This window comes from Python bivittatus, unplaced genomic scaffold, assembly GCF_059951505.1.
Source record: "Python bivittatus isolate LINGU-HERP-01145 unplaced genomic scaffold, Pbiv_v1 ctg000480_np1212, whole genome shotgun sequence".
Lineage (NCBI taxonomy): Eukaryota > Metazoa > Chordata > Lepidosauria > Squamata > Pythonidae > Python > Python bivittatus.
The window spans coordinates 82,730,300-82,748,273 of record NW_028277075.1 but is presented as its reverse complement, the minus strand read 5'-3'; the positions used below and the strand labels follow the sequence as shown (position 1 = coordinate 82,748,273).

Here is a 17,974-nt window from a genome sequence, read left to right as displayed (position 1 = left end):
ACGAACTCCCTGTTTCAAAGCTTTCCTCTGTACTAATGAGGATTTAAAATCTCTTTTACATAACTATAATCCTTCCACAGGAATATTTTCTACAACTCCCTATCAAAGACCCTGTGCACCTATTTTTTCTTTTATTCCTGAATGGATGTTTCAATTTATTTTATTTATTTGCTGCATTTTTATGCTGCTTTTCAGCCTTTATCTTCCCAAAAAGCTCACAGCAATTAAAAAATATAGACTCACAGTCCAAAAAGACAAGACATGCCACAGATGGAGAATGAAGGGAGAAGACAGTGGAGGGCAATCAATTCTTCAAGGCCAGAGAGAAGAATTGAGTTGACATTTATATGTAATTCCAGGAGGGCCTGGCTGATTTCTCTTCTGGGACTTCTTGCTTGCTCAGTCTTATGGCTTTTGCTAAAGGATAAGGGCCTTCCGGGCATCTCTCAGGAGGGAATGATTGAGCTTTTGTAGATAAGTAGCAACAAGGGGAAAAATGAGCTTCCTCCAGCCACTTCTCTGGCTGGTATCAGAGGCCAATATGGTCTGCTTTCCTTGCCATAATGTTCTCTGGCAAAGCAAAGGGTTCAGCTTCCACATGATTTTTGGTTCTCAGTCCAATGGAAGAGGCTAGAATGGGTTATCTTTCTGCTCTCAAATCCCAGGGCCACTGGTAGGAGAGGAGGATAAATAGTAGGAAAATAGGTGAGAATTACAAAGACAAAATTATGTAATGGAACCTTATACAGTTCTTTGAAGGGGGCATAATAGTTTGTCTGGAATTATCTTGGGTTCTTCAGAGTGCCCAAGAATTTTGTTAACAATCATGCTCAGTCATCGTGTGGGAATTTCCCATGATTCTAACTCATTTCTATAGACTGGGCTAAGATTCTGTGGGAAGCCAGTGTTTCCCCCCCACCTCCAGGACATTTTTCTAATAATATGAGCAGCCTGGGAGAGTCAGTTTAGTGTAGTGGTGAAGGCACCAGGCTAGAAACTGGGAGACTCTGAGTTCTAGTCCCACCTTAGGCACAAAGCCAGCTGGGTGATCTTGGGCCAGTCACTTTTTCTCAGTCCTAGAAAGAAGGCAAGGGCAAACCAATTCCGAAATCTTGCCTTCAAAATCTGCAGGGACTTGCCCAGGCATTTGCCAGGGCAAAGACATACTCCACCCCAAAAATGAACAACCTACAGCCTGTGTAACTCAGATAGCCTTGTTGGCCTGAGGGGACTGCACAGATTAAGTAACTTTAGAGCAACGTGTTCTCTTCAGAAATTATATCAATATGTTCAATCATTAGTTGAATAGAAAATGGAGCTGATTCTAGCACCATATCTGCATATGCAAAGGAGAGGGTCCAGTTGCCTCAGATCCACTCACACGTTGGTTGAATATATGACCGTAATTTTTAACAAGGGCTAAAAGTTGTTCATGGCTTTCAAAATGAAAATAATTTTGGATATAATTGTGCATAGCCGTATGTTTAAGAATTCTTTGTTAAATTAACTTTCACCAAGTTGACATTCGCGCCCTGTCTTCTTTTTCCTGCATTAATCTCAAACTGTACCTTCTGCTTCCGTTCCCTTGCACGACTTTGGAAGCTAAGATAATCAGCAAGAAGAGTCACAGCAGCAGATGGCAAGAAAACTCCCGAGGAGCCAAAGTCCTATTTTCATGCAAATGGCTTTGGTGGCTAAAAATAAGGAGCAGGAGGCAAAATCACTCTTATATTAAAGAGACCGATTCAATTGTTTATAAACACTGTGTTTGGGATATATTCTATTAGGCATCAGATAAGTCATTTATTGCAAAATAATGAACATGGAAGTGAATGTCTGATGATGTTAATATTCTGTCAGAATAAATCCCATCTGCTAAATGTTTTCAGAGAATTTTCTTGAATCCCCAATGAGTATTAACATGGTTAACAGTTAATTGGAAGCACAAGAGGACCTACTGTAGCTTAAAATCTGCAGTATCTCCAAGCTTGCTATGAAAGGCTGCTGGTGCTTCTCTCTCCCTCCCTCTCTTTCTCTCTCTCTCTCTCTCTCTCGAATAGGAGGCCAGACTAGATGATCCCCAAGTCCCTTTCAGCTCTATAATTTTATGATCTCCAGATCTCACACTTCTTATAAATTTACTATGATACCTTTCACTAAATAGTTTCTGACAGCATTTAAATAATCAAATATTTATGGAAGGGAGGCCTGGACATTCTGGAATGATTTGGATAACGGTGACATCCAGTGGGTACATGCAAAAAAAGAAGGGCAATGAGGCTTGCCACCTGATCAATAACATCCTAATTGACTAACGGATGAGATTCCTTTTCCAATTCTAAACATGCTTCTTAGTCCTGTTGAGCTCACTGGAATATACTTGTATATGATTTTATTTAGAACTGTACTGCCAGTTAGTTAATTTTAGATTAATTTGTTCATGATTATTATAAACCACACCAAAGAAGACAAAACATTTTATATTGTGTTTCATCTAAGAAGAGGAAAAATTATTCTTGATAGATGGGATGTACCTAATGCTTTTTAAAAATGTACGTGCCCCATTTTAATCAATCAGATTTTTGATAAATCAGTGAAGCAGCTGTCAGCCCTTTCAGGATAGGCCAGATTAGAAACAGATCCCACAAGGACCACAAGAATGCTATGTTATTGTTGGGTACAATAACAGAATCTCGAAAACCTGTCAGAATTTCTCTCTGTCCCATCTTATACCAAAGAGAATCAAGGCAGGGATATTTTGAGTCTCCTCCTCACATTCCTTCCTTTCCCAGGACTGAGTGGTCATTTACTTTCTCTGTTATAAACAATTTTATTATTATTAATAATAATAATAATAACAATCCATTTCCAAACAAACATATAAACAGTTCACCATACACAGAGAAAAAAGGAAAAAATAACAGAACAAATAAAAACATTTAAAAAGGCAAAAAATCATAATTACAAATATATTCCAAGCTCACCTGATTTTTTAAGTCTTTCAAAGGGGAAACCAAGCTTTCAATGTTCCCCAAGCCAGCCCAAGAATTTTTTCATTTACTTTCTCTTAATGGCTCTTGCATACCTTCGCCGGGGCCACCTTTGCGCTCCTCTGCAGTAGCTGAAGCCTGCCCGTGACAAGAAGTGCAAAAGGCTCACTGTGGGTGAGAGGCATGAGTTAATGAGCACACATGCAATGCTCGGGCCCTGCAAGTTTAGTTACAAGTTATGCACTCATTTTATTTTAAGAAATTATATGCCATCCACTGCCATTGGTAGCTCTAGGCAACTTACTAAAATTAACATCAGTTTCCCCTTTTCTGCACTGTTTTACCGGTATTTACTGTGAAATAGGTCTTAATGAGTTCAATGGTATTTGCATCCAATCAGATGGTAATACAGTACAATTATTTATTTTACCATTTTTGTATACTGCCACATTGCAGTGCAGCTTTCAGCAGCTTCCCAGAAAAACAATTAAAAATATTAAAACACATAAATGTAATCAAACATTTGTATCTTTTCATCATAGACATTCAGACAGAGCCGTGGCAGCCGAATGCTAGCTCCATCCATGCCCATACGAGGAGAGCTGGAAAATCACTGTCACTTCTACCCTTGGGAGATTTACTAAAGCCAGGGTGAGACAGTCATTGCTATGAATGGATTAGTGGGTCATCCACAAAGCTGTAGTTCAGCTGCACTGCAGCTGAATTAGAATGAAATTGGCTCAGTTTTTGAATAAAGAGGTTCCAGGGCTGCTTTTGAACCAGTGCAGAGTCCTGTGTGAAAGTGTCCCTTGTCTGTCAAACTGCAGCTTCTGTTTAGTCTCTCTCTCTCATGTATTTTCTTTTTCCCTTTCCTTCTCCATTAACCTTGGTTAGAAGGAGGGGGAAGAGGTTTGCTTTATATATGTGTAAGTTCCCCAGCAAAATTTATGACCGAGTTAGAACACGTGCTCCTCTCCTGCTTGTGGCTTCCCATTGATACCTGACCAGTCCGGATGGGAACAAAATGCTGGATTCATTGGGTTTTTGCTCAGAATCAGAGTGGCTCTTTGCCTTCACAAAGATGTTGAAGCAGTCTTCAATGCAGTCAAGGAATGGTTATCTGATCTGCTATTGTCAGCCCTTGGAGGTAGGCCAGGTCAAGAAACAGACATTTTTCATAATTGAGTTTTAGGTCATAATCAGCCACAATACATCTCTGTAAATCATAAAATGGAGTTGGAAGGGACCTTCCCAACCTATCAGGTCCAGCCCCCTGCACACTCTAAGATTCCTGACACCGTCCCTGATAGATGTCTATCCAGCCTCTGTTTGAAAACCTCCAGTGAAGGGACAGAAACCACTCCATGCAGTAACCTATTCCACATCCAGATTTCACATCCAATTATTATATGTACTCTTGCTTGGTTTGTATGCTGCCTCCTCCCCTTATTAGGTAGCTAAAACCAACTCCAGCCTGACTGGATGCCTTCAGCAGCAGATTTCTACTGATCCAGCAAAGGGTATTTATTCCTCATTCAGAGAGATTATTGGCCTGAAGGCTACTACATTGGGCATGATCTCAGGTAGGATGAGCTCAAACTAAGTTGAATTTTGAAAAGGAAACAGTTGCTTCACTGATGGCACCCTGAATATCTGCTGTATTTTATGAACTTGTAGCTTAAGGATTACTTATACCACCAAAGGCAATTTTTGTTCAGTGAGTAATGAATGCTATAGGATCATTTGGTTACAGACACAAGCCTTAAGGCTCAATATTTTAGTCTCCATGATTTCACTCCAAACTTAACATCCCAAGGTGCTTTCCTTTAGTAAGTTTCTTTTCCAGTTAAGAAGCACTTCTTTTCTAATATCTAACATAGGCTTCCACATCCTGGCGTTTTCTAAATAAATAAATTGGTACTGTAACTTCCAGAATGTCCCCAATGTGTCTAGAGATGTCAGGTTGGGGAAGGCTAATTTAATGTATCTCTTGGTGACCTAAACAGTTCTCAAATATTTTCAGCTATCCCACCAAAAAGCTTATACAGGTTATGAATTTTGCCCTGGTTCTTCATTTTTACATCTAAGACTTCTTTTTTGAGAAGAGAAGCTAGAGTAGGCCAGTTCCTTGTTAAACCTGTTTTAATGTTCATAGCATATTCTTGGGCAGTCTGTGTCAATTTATGCTGCATTTTGTAGAAAATCTGTCCTAAAAGATCAACATCTTCAGGGATTATGATATACAGTACATGGGGCTGCATGTGCAAGTACAGTAGATCAGAGGACAAAAACTAAGAAGGGGAAAATATATTTTATGATATTCTATTTTAGTGTCAAATTCTGTTTTCAGACTCCAGCTGAGGAACTGCATATATGTATATTTTCTACATGTTAAAAATTGCTTGAATATTGAAAACTAGTCATTCACCACTTCCTTTATTTTTTATCACATTATATTAATGGTGACAAATATACAGTAAAACAACAGCACACTGGAGAAAATATCAATAAAAGGAAAAAGCATATTGACAGGTCAGCTTAAAAGGTCAAAATCGTGTCTAAATAAAATGTGTTCATCTGCCTGCTCATGGATGGTTGTCATGAATCTCTCGTGATGCCGGGGGGCTAGATGAGATGAACCATTGGTCTGATCCAGCAGAGCTCCTTATTTCAGAGATTGAGCTAGCTGGGCCTTTGTTGGCAAGGATTTCCAGAATGTTTGAGGAGCCCCACCTTCAAAGCTCTTCTTTCGTGCTCATACCAAGTGTGCTTCAAATGTTGGTAGGCTGTGAAAAAGGCTTCCATCAAAACAGGCATGTGTGGAAGAAAGGAATCTTCCAGATAATCTGGTGACAAATCACACAGATCTTTGTGTACCACAACTAGCTCATTGAACTGTGCCAGAAAAAAAGGAAAGGGAGTTTCATGTTGTAAATCTGTTTGTATTGTTTGGAATCAATGGAAGTTTTGGAACATCTTAAAAGGTGGCTTTTGCGGTGCATTATAATCATCTGAGCAAGTCATAATTAAGGCATGTGTCAACATCAGAGGTTGTGTGAATGCAGTAACTTCGTAGGGTTTCTGTAATTCTGTAATTATTAATTACAATTACAATGAATAATTAGTATCAATTATTAAATATGTAATTAATTATTACTTAATTCAGTAGTTCTGTAAGCCACCCAGAGTCACCGTGTGTGAGTTGGACAGCCATATAAATTTGTTAAATAAATAAATAAATGTAATTACCTACAAGGAGATCGAGAAGCACTAAGACTTTAGGGATTGGAAAGAGAGAGACTAACTTTTTCATTCCTGCACATTATCCTTTGAAGATTGCCTCCCTGAAGCTGCTATTTAGTATCACAAGAGAAGTTGTTGGGGCAATGGGTGATCAAAGGTGCAGGTGGCCATACTGTACATTTTAAGGAGATGCAGGGATTGGAGCAAGGAAGCAAGGTAAGTTACCCATATGAGTGGGGCAAAGAGGATTGAGACTTTCCCTCCTCCTTCTAAAACAATTTTAAATGGTTAAACCTATTTTAAGGCTTTCAATACCATTTTGATTTGTTTTCTCCTCAAAACAGTGGGAAGCTATATTATAATTCTTCAGCAGTTGTAGTTGGAGGGAGTTATGGTTCACAAGTTGCCAATCCCAGGCCTCCCTCCTGTAGTTTATAGCTTCTTCAGATGAGTGATAATTCAGGATCCCAGAGTGTATGCGTCTAAAGGGGGTGATAAACATTTCCCCTCTACTTACTGCTTATCCCTCTTGCAGCTCTGTGCGTGTGTGTGTGTATAAATTCCTTATTTATTTATAAGATTTACAAGGCTGCCCAACTCAAACAGTGTGACTCTGGGCAGCACCCAGCATAAAAACAAACAAATCACACACACCCCAACCCATATAACATTAAACGTCAACAATATATAAATATAAAAAGGAGCCCAAGCAACAATAACAGAACAACCAAAATGTTCATTAGTTGCATTCTTGTAATTAATGTTATTTCTGGTTTGATGCCCACAATCTGAGGAAAGGCAACTGTTTGAATCTATTCTCAGGACTGTGTGGCAAAGGATGATCCTCTTTCTGTCTTGTCTTTTTCAGTTCTGCAGTCTTAAAAACCCAGGGAGGTTTGAGGGCAGATTTCCAAAGTATAGTAGACTTACATGGTTCATGTCAGCAGCTGAGTAGTCACTGCATCTGAGAAGCTGATATCTCATTCTTTAGAATCTTCTAGGGATCGACTAGAAATTATTGCACACATGCACACATCTTGTAATTTCCTGTATAAAAATGCATTTCTAAATTGCTTTGGTGTAACAAAAGAATACCCCAACCCATGTTACTTCCTGAGGAGTTTCAAATAAGGAACATGAAGTCTGACCAGTTTTAAGGGTCACTTTGGAAAGAAAATGTATCATTCAGCTGAAAGGCTGGAACTTTAACTAAATCTTTTATGACCCCCAAATTAAGATAATTGGTATACAGCTTGTATAAATTTAGTGTTTGCTAGAATATTGAGATGTCCCAAAAACCATTGTTTCCGATGCTGTGCTGTGATTTAATTTTAGATGAGGGGTTTGCGCTGACTCCCAGTTTCTTTTCAGATGCACTTCAAGGTGCTGGTTATTACCTTTAAAGCCCTACATGGCACAGGACCAGAACAGAGAGGGCTGACAGAATGGGCATGCTTTAGATCCCTTCCCTTAAATGATGCCATCTAGGGGGCCTAGGAAGCCTGCTTTTCCATAACAGCGTCTACTGTGTGGAAGACTCTTCGTCTGGCAGTCCGGCACAACCCCACTCATTTAGCCTTCTGGAAGGCCATGAAGAGCTGGGTCTTCCCCCAGGCGCTGGAGTAGAGTGAGGGTGTTTGGGGTTGGTTATTGGGGGCATCCCAGGAGGATGGCTGAGGTGCCGAGGTTTTTGTTTTATGGGTTTTTATTGGTTTTTTTGAGGGTGTGTTGTTGTTGTGAGCCACCCAGAGTTGTGCTCTAAGATGGGCGGCAGTACTTTAAATAAATAAAGTCTTGGTGTAATTCTTGTGATTTTTCTGTTCTTAGAGAGCAGGACTGAGTTGTTTAGATTCATTGTTTTATAACATTTTCACTGATTCCAACACTGCCCACAATGAAGGGATCAATTCACTTAAAAACACATTTCAAAGAAATATTATTTAATTATGGGCAGTGTGCTCTTTCTGTGTGAAAAGGATGCAGAATGTCTCTTCTATGATGTTTGCTTAAGTGTACCTTCTATTTTTTTAAAAAAATATGGGTTTTAAAGGATAAATTATAAACTGACAATCTAAGCATTTTGATTTTCAGACACTTTTGTGGTATATTTGTGCTTCACCATTTAGTCTGCTTCTCCCCATTAAGACAATTATGTTTTTTAAGATACAGCTGCTGACCCCATAAAAAAGTATAAAGAGTTATTCTGATCTCCTCTCTCTTGCAACTTCCAAGGAGAAATGAGGAGTATGAAATGGTATGCTTGGGAATCCTTGGTTTTGCTTTGAGATTTGAAATTGCTGAGATGGGTTCCATCCTCTTTCCTATATTCTAATTACTACCAACTCATTTTTTAAAAATGTATTGCAGTCCCTTGGATGCTCAATGTGTATGTCTGTTTAATGGATTGTATAAAGCGACTTCGATGTGTGTCTTCTATTCCATATTCAGCCTGCTCAGCTCTTGTTAAATGGAAGTATTCCGAAATAAGTTTTATTGCAAAATCCAGAAGGTCAGAAGGGAAACTCAGGTTTGTGAGTGGAATTCATTTATTTCTCCACTGCTTTTTTCCTCCCCTTCTTATCTTCGGGAGCCAAGTAATTCTGTCCTGGAACGTCTAGGTTGCTTCATGCTTCAAGGCCATTTGGTTGTGCTTCTTCCCTTTGTCTAATCTGTCTGGTCAGCGGCTCCAGGCAACTATTTTTCCCCTCATTCTGTGCCAAACAACAGCTGTCAATTTACCTTGGCTAGAAATGGAGGCCTGCTCTGTTCTGTGGATTAGCACAACATGGGCTGACCTAGTGGGCCATATTAGTCTACAGCCAAAAAAAACCACTGCACACATCTCCTTCAGAGGCCTTGTATTGAGAAGCCCAGAGCTTTTCTTACCCTGTTATTTATTCTTGGTAGGTATGGGCTTTTCTCCTTACCTCTTCCATTGCTGTGTTTTTGTTTTGCTGCAGAGCTGTTCAAGGGCAACAGAGCAGAGCAGTATTTCTCAACCTTGGCAACTTTCAGATGTATGGACTTCAACTCCCAGAATTCCCCAGCCAGCAAGTAAACAACCTGGCTTTTTTTTATTAAGCGTTCTATTGCCTCCCTATCATTTAACAAGCAAATCTGGAAGGGATTTAACAAATATGCATCAGAGAAGGAAGAGACGCAGGTTTTTCCCCTCTATCTTTAGTTCTGTTGGTGGAAGGTAATCTTCCTCATCCTGTTCCTCCTCAAAGCTGGCTGGGGAATTCTGGGAATTGAAGTCCACACATCTGAAAGTTGCCAAGGTTGAGAAACACCGGAGTAGAGTATTGCTTCTTTTTGCTCTCAGTCGTCCATTTAAAACAGCCAAGAGATTGTGTCTAAATTACAAGGCAGGGATCCTTTCGAATACGAAGAATAAATTGGAGACTCATTAAAAAAATCCTTAATCTAGCAACTGAAAGGAATTTGATATTTGCTTTCAGATACTGTACACCATTTTGTAATAGGTATGCATTGGTGGTGCTGCATTCTAATAGGTTGCACGGTGCTGTAGAGACAAGCTGTGTCATTTCTAAGCTGAGTACCAACTCATGGGTTGTCAAAGATTCCTGAATGTGCGTGAGGGTGTATGTGAATGCTTAACTTATCATACCAATGTCTAGACTTCGAAGAATTCCCATCAGCCCCGACACTCCCCGTGGTTTACGGAGGAGTTGAGGGTGCTGAAGAGGGCCAAGAGATGTCTAGAGCGCCGCTGGAGGAAAACAAAGACTGAATCCAACTGAACACAGGTTAGAGCCGCTGTTAAGGCCTACATTGTGGCGATAAGAGCGGTGAAGCGCCAATACTTCTCCGCCCTTATCGCGTCCGCAGAATGCCGCCCGGCGGCCCTGTTTAGGATCACTAGGTCCCTCCTTGGCAAGGGGGATGTGGGGGTTCATTTGCAGGGCTGTGCAGAGCAATTTTCAGAGCATCTGCAGGACAAAGTCGCTTGGATTCATTCCAAGTTAGACTCCGAGCGTGGGGCAGGGTCTGGGGAGATACCAGAGGACCATTCTTACCCAGTTATCTGGGAACAGTTTGATCCTGTTGCTCCTGAGGAAGTGGACAGGGTCCTAGGGACTGTGAAGGCCACCACTTGCCATCTTGACCCATGTCCCTCCTGGCTGGTGAAAGCAGCTTGGGAAGTAACGTGGTTGGATCCAGGCGATGGTTACTACATCCTTGCAGGAGGGAGTGTTTCTGGTCGCCTTCAAGGAGGCGTTGGTGCACCCCCTCCTCAAGAAACCCTCCCTGGATCCTACCATACTGGACAACTTTCGTCCAGTCTCCCACCTCCCCTTTTTGGGGAAGGTGGTTGAGAAAGTGGGAGCTTCACAGCTCCAAAGTGTTCTGGAGGAAACGGATTATCTGGACCCTTTCCAGGCAGGTTTCAGGCCCAGTTATGGAACGGAAACGGCATTGGGCGCACTTATGGATGATCTCTGGTGGGAGTGGGATGGTGGAAGTGGGACCATCCTTGCTCTCCTTGACCTCTCAACGACTTTCGATACCGTCGACCACAGTATACTATTGGGACAGCTCAGGGAGTTGGGGGTGGGCGGCACAGTCTTGTGCTGGTTCACCTCCTTTCTTCAGGGCCGATCCCAGTCGGTGTTGATAGGGAGCGAGAGGTCCCATCCTTGGCCCCTCCTTTGTGGGGTGCCGCAGGGTTCGTTTCTCTCCCCGCTCCTTTTCAACATCTACATGAAACCCCTGGGTGAGATCATCCGCCACCATGGGATGAGGTATCATCAGTACTCTGATGATACACAACTATACATCTCCATCCCAGGTGAAGTAAATGATGCTGTGACTGCCCTTTCTCGGTGCCTGGAGGCTGTAAGAGTCTGGATGGGGAACAACAGGCTTCAGCTGAACCCTGGTAAGACGGAGTGGCTGAGGGTTAATGGCTCCTCTGTATCCGGAACTTTGTCATCTTTGGTGCTCGATGGGGTGGCACTACACCAGACAGACCCAGTGTGTAATCTGGGGGCCCTCCTAGACTCACGGCTCCTGCTTGAAGAGCAGGTGGCAGCCGTGGCAAGGAGGGCCTTTGCACAGCTTCGGGTTGTGCATCAGTTACACCCTTTCCTGGATCAGGATGCCCTTCGAACAGTCACTCATGCCCTTGTTATCTCCCAGATAGACTACTGCAATGCGCTCTACGTGGGGCTACCCTTGAAGAGTATCCGGAAGCTACAGCTGGTCCAGAATGTGGCCGCGCAGGCTATTTTTGGAGCCCCAAGAAGGGCCCATGTAGCACCACGAGCTGCATTGGGTACCAGTTTGCTTCCAGGTCCAATCCAAGGTGTTGGTTATTACTTTTAAAGTCCTACATGGCGTGGGGCCAGGTTACCTAAGGGACCTCCTCTCCCCTATGTCTTCAACCCATCCCACCCGATCGCACAGAGAGGGCATGCTTCAGACCCCCTCAGTAAAAGAACTCCGATTAGTGGGGTCCAGAAGGCGGGCCTTCTCTGCAGTAGCCCCCGCTCTTTGGAACATTCTGCCCCCGGAGGTGTGATTGGCCCCCTCACTCCTGGCCTTCCGAAGGGCCTTGAAGACCTGGTTCTGCCACTTGGCCTGGGGCAGGGAGGGAATACTTTAAGCAGGGAGATGCCTAGCCCCATAGTGGCCAGCTGTCCGCAGCTTGATTTTCCATCTTCTTGGATTTTCCTTTTTTAGTATTGTTTTAATGCTGGATATATTTGTGTTTTAGATATATTTATAGTTTTTAATGTTTTTTGTAAGTCGCCCAGAGTCCCCTATTGTGGGGGAGATGGGCAGGGGAGAAATCCAACAAATAAATAAATAATTTATTCTTTTTTCACCTGAGTGGTATCTTGATTATTCTTCCCCCACTCCATTCCACAGTATTGATAGCTAACTGAAAAATCTTTCTGGGTCTTTGGATTAGGACTGAACTTGCTGATTGAATTATTGTAGATTAAACAAAAAAACATAGAAACAGAACTTTTTAATTGTCTATATTTTATTGTTACCTGAGCTATAAGTGTGAAAATTACTTCTGCCTGTTCAGAAATGTGGAAGTTCGTTGTCCCTAAGAATAAAGAAATCTCAGTTTGTGGTTTATTTTTGGTGGGCTTTTCCTCCCTGGGCTGTTATTCCCAAGTACTTGAGGAGGAACAGGATGAGGAAGATTACCTTCCACCAACAGAACTAAAGATAGAGGGGAAAAACCTGCGTCTCTTCCTTCTCTGATGCATATTTGTTAAATCCCTTCCAGATTTGCTTGTTAAATAATAGAGAGGCAATAGAACGCTTAATAAAAAAAGCCAGGGGCTTTACTGCATAGTCCCATTTCTGTTCTAATATGATCCTCTTTGACTGCTGTCGGTTACTTATATAAATGATTAAAGAAAGCGTAAACTGATATTAGCCAAAGGTATATTTACAAGTAGTTCTAAATATGATCTTCGAATTTCCTGCAGTTAAGGTGGATGGAAAGCCATTTTTAGCAACATGTGGGTTCAATTTAAAAATTTCTACAATGCATTAACCATAGTCAGAAGTGATACATTCCAGACTAAAAGTGTTGCTGGCATTGCTCACCTAAATAAGATCTAATTTGACCTGTGACCTTTACTGTATTTTGAAAGTATTAACCAGTTATTTTCTTTAACAAAAAAGATGGCTAAAATGGACCTCACAAGTCACATAAATGAATGAATACACTATGGAGCACTACTGTTTTCATTGAAAAAAAGAGATTAACTCTACTTCTTTTCATACTGCTTACATAACCTTATGTTATAAATGCTACTATCATATTTTTTAAAAAGCCAACACTGATAACTTTAATAATTGGTTTATTCCTGCTCCTTCTGTTTCTCTAACCCTTATAAGTTGTTTCCCCAAAATATTATTATTATAATATATTTATTTCATAGGAAATTGGATTCATGTATCATTACTTACAACAATGTGTTCTTCGATTAGAGTTTCAAAGCAGCTCTTTGATATCCTTGGGTTTTGGGTGAGAGTGACTAGGATAGGGGTTTGTGTTTGTTTTTATTGGGGAGAAGTAGTAGTTTTCATTATCTTGCTAATTTGGCCATCTTGAAACCTTCCTTGCAGGTGAGACTTTGTTATAAACTAAATGTGTTTCTGCCGCTGCAGTTTGGCATACAGTACTTGACAGCTGTTGCATAAGAAGGTGTGTATGTTAATGACTTGTTTTAGGACTTGCGGTCAGTGAAGGAACACCAATCTCTTTCTCTTTCCCCACCAGGGAGTGCCTGGGCGCACGGGATCCCTATTGTGGCTGGGATAAGAAGCAAAAGCGATGCACAACCATTGAGGACAGCTCCAATATGAGCCTCTGGACTCAAAATATTACTGAGTGTCCTGTAAGTGAAAACCTAAAATCAGGAATATAAGAATGTATGACCCATTTTGCTTTGGACCAGTCTTCATGAATTTGCTGCAACTTTGCTGCATCCATGACCTGGGGGTTAGGTCAGGGTTCCTCAACCTTGGCAACGTGAAGACGGGTTCACTTCAACTCCCAGAAGTTGAAGTCCACCCATCTCCACGTTGCCAAGATTGAGGAACTCTGGGTTAGGTGACTGCTAGTACTCCAATATTTTCCATTCATCTGCATGTGGGACTGATGTGGGAAAACCTAAGTGGATGCCTCCCATTTGGGACATTCTTTTTTTGAACTATTACCATCTGGCAGACGGCACAGGATAATAAAAACAAGGACAAATAGGCTGAAGAATAGCTTCTATCTCAGAGCTGCAACTATATTGAGCTCTACTGTATAGTGCAATATTAATGTAACATCAGGGGTTGTGCAATGGTGAATAGAATGTGAAGGATGCGTGTTTTTTATTCTGTGGTTTTTATATTTACAAGGTGCACTGGGGGTACCATTTAATTTCGTTGTATGAGGTAAAATGACAATAAAGTTTACAACAACAACATGATGGCAAACCTCACCACTCTGGTTTGCAAAACCTTTTCCTCAACATAAAAAATAACTAGCTGTTTAAATTTGATTAAAGTTACAGAAATGAATTCATTTGTTAATATAATTACTTCCTGTGCATTGAATAGCTTTTTTATCATTAGCAATTGAACTTCTGGCAATTGGCGGGGCGGGGCGGGGGGGGGCTTGAGATTGCATCCGAGGTTTTCAGGACCTGCCTCTGGCCCAGGGGCCTCTGGTGTAATTTATTGTGGCCTTCTTGTCTCCTAGAGAAGAAACAAGGGTAGTTCCAGGCTTGTAAATTTATTAGACATTTTGTAAGATAGCTTAATCATTTGGACTAATAATTGGTTTCAGACAAAGTGCTGAAATGGCAGAGTAGCAGTAAAGTGATATATTTGCATGGGGCCTGTGAACAATAATTCCTCCAACTGTGATCAGGAATTTGCCAGCCACTCCCTTGAATTTCTCTCATGGAGAAGATGGATGCATATTTGAGAGGGAAATGCAATCTTTGAGAGGAACTGACTAGTATGGACAAGTCAGTTTCTTCCTCATTTTTTAACAAAAGCTGACGAATCCATTCTCGTTCTCCATTCCAGCTTTCCTTCTCTTTTCTCAAGGTTAGGATGGCCAGACCAAGCTCTAGGCTGCAGATGTATCTCTTCATCCTGAATCAGCCCCTCCCAGTAAAGGGGAGGGCATGTAGGCTTGCCTAAGCATATTCTTAATAACATGGATGTAATGAATGATTATTGTTATTGTTGTTGCTTTTCCATTACGCAGGAGTGATTGATAGCTAAGTTGCAGAGGGTTATTTTGTGTAGCTTGCCAACTTGGATTTAAAGTTGCAGTGCTGGGATTTTTCCTGTCCTTAGTAACCTTGGTCACTCCTCCCCACCCCCCTTCTCCCCATATAAAGCATTAGTTATTCCTTCTTGCTGCTTCATTTTTTTGAACTCTGGTTTTAAAGGATTGTCTGCTTATAGCTTTCTCCTGCTGTTCCCCGGATATAGTGTTTCTTGACTGCCAGGTGTTGTTATCTTGTTCAGCTTAATGCCGCCTCTGTCTGTTGCTAGGTATGTGAGGTGTTAATCCTTTCCTTGAAACATGATGTCTGCCCTAGCCTGGTAGGAAGCCCCCTCCTTTCTTATCAGTCTTCCAAGGTCTCTGAAAACAGCTGAAAATAGCCTGTTCTGAATCATTTGGGTTTCAGAAATGACACAAGGGATGGGAAGGGTAATGTTTGGGTTTTAAGACGCAACCGATAACAGCTGCATCCTATCCTTAGAGATAGGAATCCCTAAGAAGCATATTCAAAAGGTCTGATTCAAGTCATTCTGCTTTGCCACAGTGAATGGTGACTGGCTGGACACAGACAATACGTGAAACTACTGTAAAACCAAGCCACTTTTATGGCTTAAGCAGTAGTGGGCAAAGTACAGGTAGTCCCCAGTTTAAGAATGAGATCCGTTTCCAAAGTCTATCTTTAAGTCAAATCTGTATGTAAGCCGGAACAGTATTACTGTATAATACTGTACTAGTAGTATTGTGTAATGAACTTGAACCATTGTGTATTTAACTTGAATCATTGTGTATTTAACTCAAATTTTGCTACAGTAGGTTCTGTTCTTAACTATGGGCCATCCTTAAACCGGGCGTTCTTAACCCAGGGACTACCTGTAATGCAAACAGCGTCATGGCCTCACCTCTTTTCTACATGCATCATGACATTGCGCACACACCCTAAAAGGACAGAGCTTGCGCCCTAATGCTGCTTTCATCATGCTAACGAAAGCAGCAAGAGGCTGCTGCACTTGAGGCAAAGTGTGAACCTAACCTACAACTGCCTGCAGTGATGTAGAGTACAGAAGCTATTTGTTTACCAGAATGCTTAGGACAATATAAAGGCAGTGCTTCTGATGCCACACAGACAAGATATGAGTTGGAAATATGACTGTGAGGTGTTCCCAGTTCTAAGTCCTAATGAATCAGTGCATTGCCACCCCTTGAGTACCAAATAAAGTTGCAGGTGCTCTTTTACTCTTCTCACTTACAATGTGGAGAATGAATGAGAAAGCTGTAGCCTTTCTTCCAGTGGAAAGGTTAGGGAAAGCTGTGTAGCGGTAATCATGGGAAGGAGGAATGCAGCAATCCAAGATGGAGTGCTCGTTCCAATTAGAGCTTTCTTAATGTAACTCCCCTCGCTTCTCCTCTGCATTCCATACCCAGGGCAGCAATTGGAAAGGCACCTTGAGCAGCCATTAACACATCAACTGACAGTCGTCATGGATTATTTCAAAGTGCATTAAGACTTAATTGAACAGCACTGATGTGCGCTGTATGTGGCTATCTCTTTAACCATCAGCAGGTGGGAAATTACTTAACATTGCTGTAAGGAAGACTGTGGTCAGAAGAAAGGGAAAACTAGATGCTATGGTAATCTAATTCCCCAGTTTGCTGTACAGTTACTCCTTTTGCTAAGATGTGATTGGAGCTATATGCAGAATACATAGCAGATCTGATAGAGACTGGCTGGTGAAGAAAGGCAAAAGACTCCCAGCTGAAGCATATGCCCATCAGTACAGACTTTAAAACATCAGTAAACCTAATTTATTGATAATAATAAAAGATAAAATAATCTCCTGGCTTTTGCACAACTTTGGGTTGTGCATCAGTTACGCCCTTTCCTGGATCGGGATGCCCTTCGAACGGTCACTCATGCCCTTGTTATCTCCCATATAGGCTACTGCAATGCACTCTACACGGGGCTACCCTTGAAGAGTATCCGGAAGCTACAGCTGGTCCAGAATGCAGCCACGCAGGCTATTTTTGGAAGGGCCCACGTAACACCGTTGCTCCGCAAGCTGCATTGGGTACCACTTTGCTTCCAGGTCCAATTCAAGGTGTTGGTTATCACCTTTAAAGCCCTACATGGCATGGGACCAGGTTACCTGAGGGGCCGCCTCTTCCCCATGACTTCAACCTGTCCCACCTGATCACTCAGAGAGGGCATGCTCTGGACCCCCTCGGTAAAAGAGCTCTGGCTACTGGGGTCCAGAAGGTGGGCCTTCTCTGCTGAAGCCCCCACCCTTTGGAATATCTTGCCCCTGGAGGTGAGATTGGCCCCCTCACTCCTGGCCTTCCGGAGGGATTGAAGACCTAGCTTTGCCACTGGGTCTGGGGTCGGGAGGGGAGACATCAAGCATGGGGATGGCTAGCACCTTAGAGGCTGTTGTCTGCAGCTCTGGAAACCATCAGCCTCTTGGATTTTCTCTTTTTTCTTTTATGTGATTGTATATATATTTATTATTTTAATGGGTTATGTGACCCGCCCAGAGTCCCCCATCAGAGGGAGATGGATGGAGATAAATTTAATCAATCAATCTTTAAGCTAACAGTAGGTAATCTTTCAAGTAGGGGCTTGTTGCTTATTTATTACAGTTAAATCCCTGCTCTTTGCCCAAAGCATCTTACAGTCTCCCTCAAGGACAGTTGACATAGCCAAACCTAATTTGCATCCCCAGGAGAATTACTGAAATGTGCCTTCAGACATTTTGGGGGCATTGGCTTGGATGTTCCCTAAAAAAATGGAGGAGAGAAGTCTGCCATAATCAGGAAACTGCTGGCTGCTTATTTACTTACTTCTAAGGTTGGGTCAATGTTCTCTGGTTATTTGAAGGCCTTCCTGGTAAGTTCAGGTGACAGGAAAAGGGCAGTTTTCTTATACTAGTTTTCTTCTCTCTAGGATCAAACTACACGTTAG

At 41.8% G+C, this 17,974-nt stretch overlaps 1 protein-coding gene across 10 annotated transcripts in view; it reads left to right on the top strand.

Moving 5' to 3' along the window:
• SEMA5B (semaphorin 5B) overlaps positions 1 to 17,974 on the top strand; it is a 476,652-nt gene that overhangs the window by 411,082 nt on the left and 47,596 nt on the right. For all 10 annotated transcript variants that reach the window (XM_088146436.1, XM_088146435.1, XM_088146434.1 and 7 more), the window contains one exon: positions 13,507 to 13,624. In XM_088146436.1, the coding sequence (XP_088002562.1) occupies positions 13,507 to 13,624 (118 nt within the window). The remainder of the gene's footprint in view (positions 1 to 13,506; positions 13,625 to 17,974) is intronic.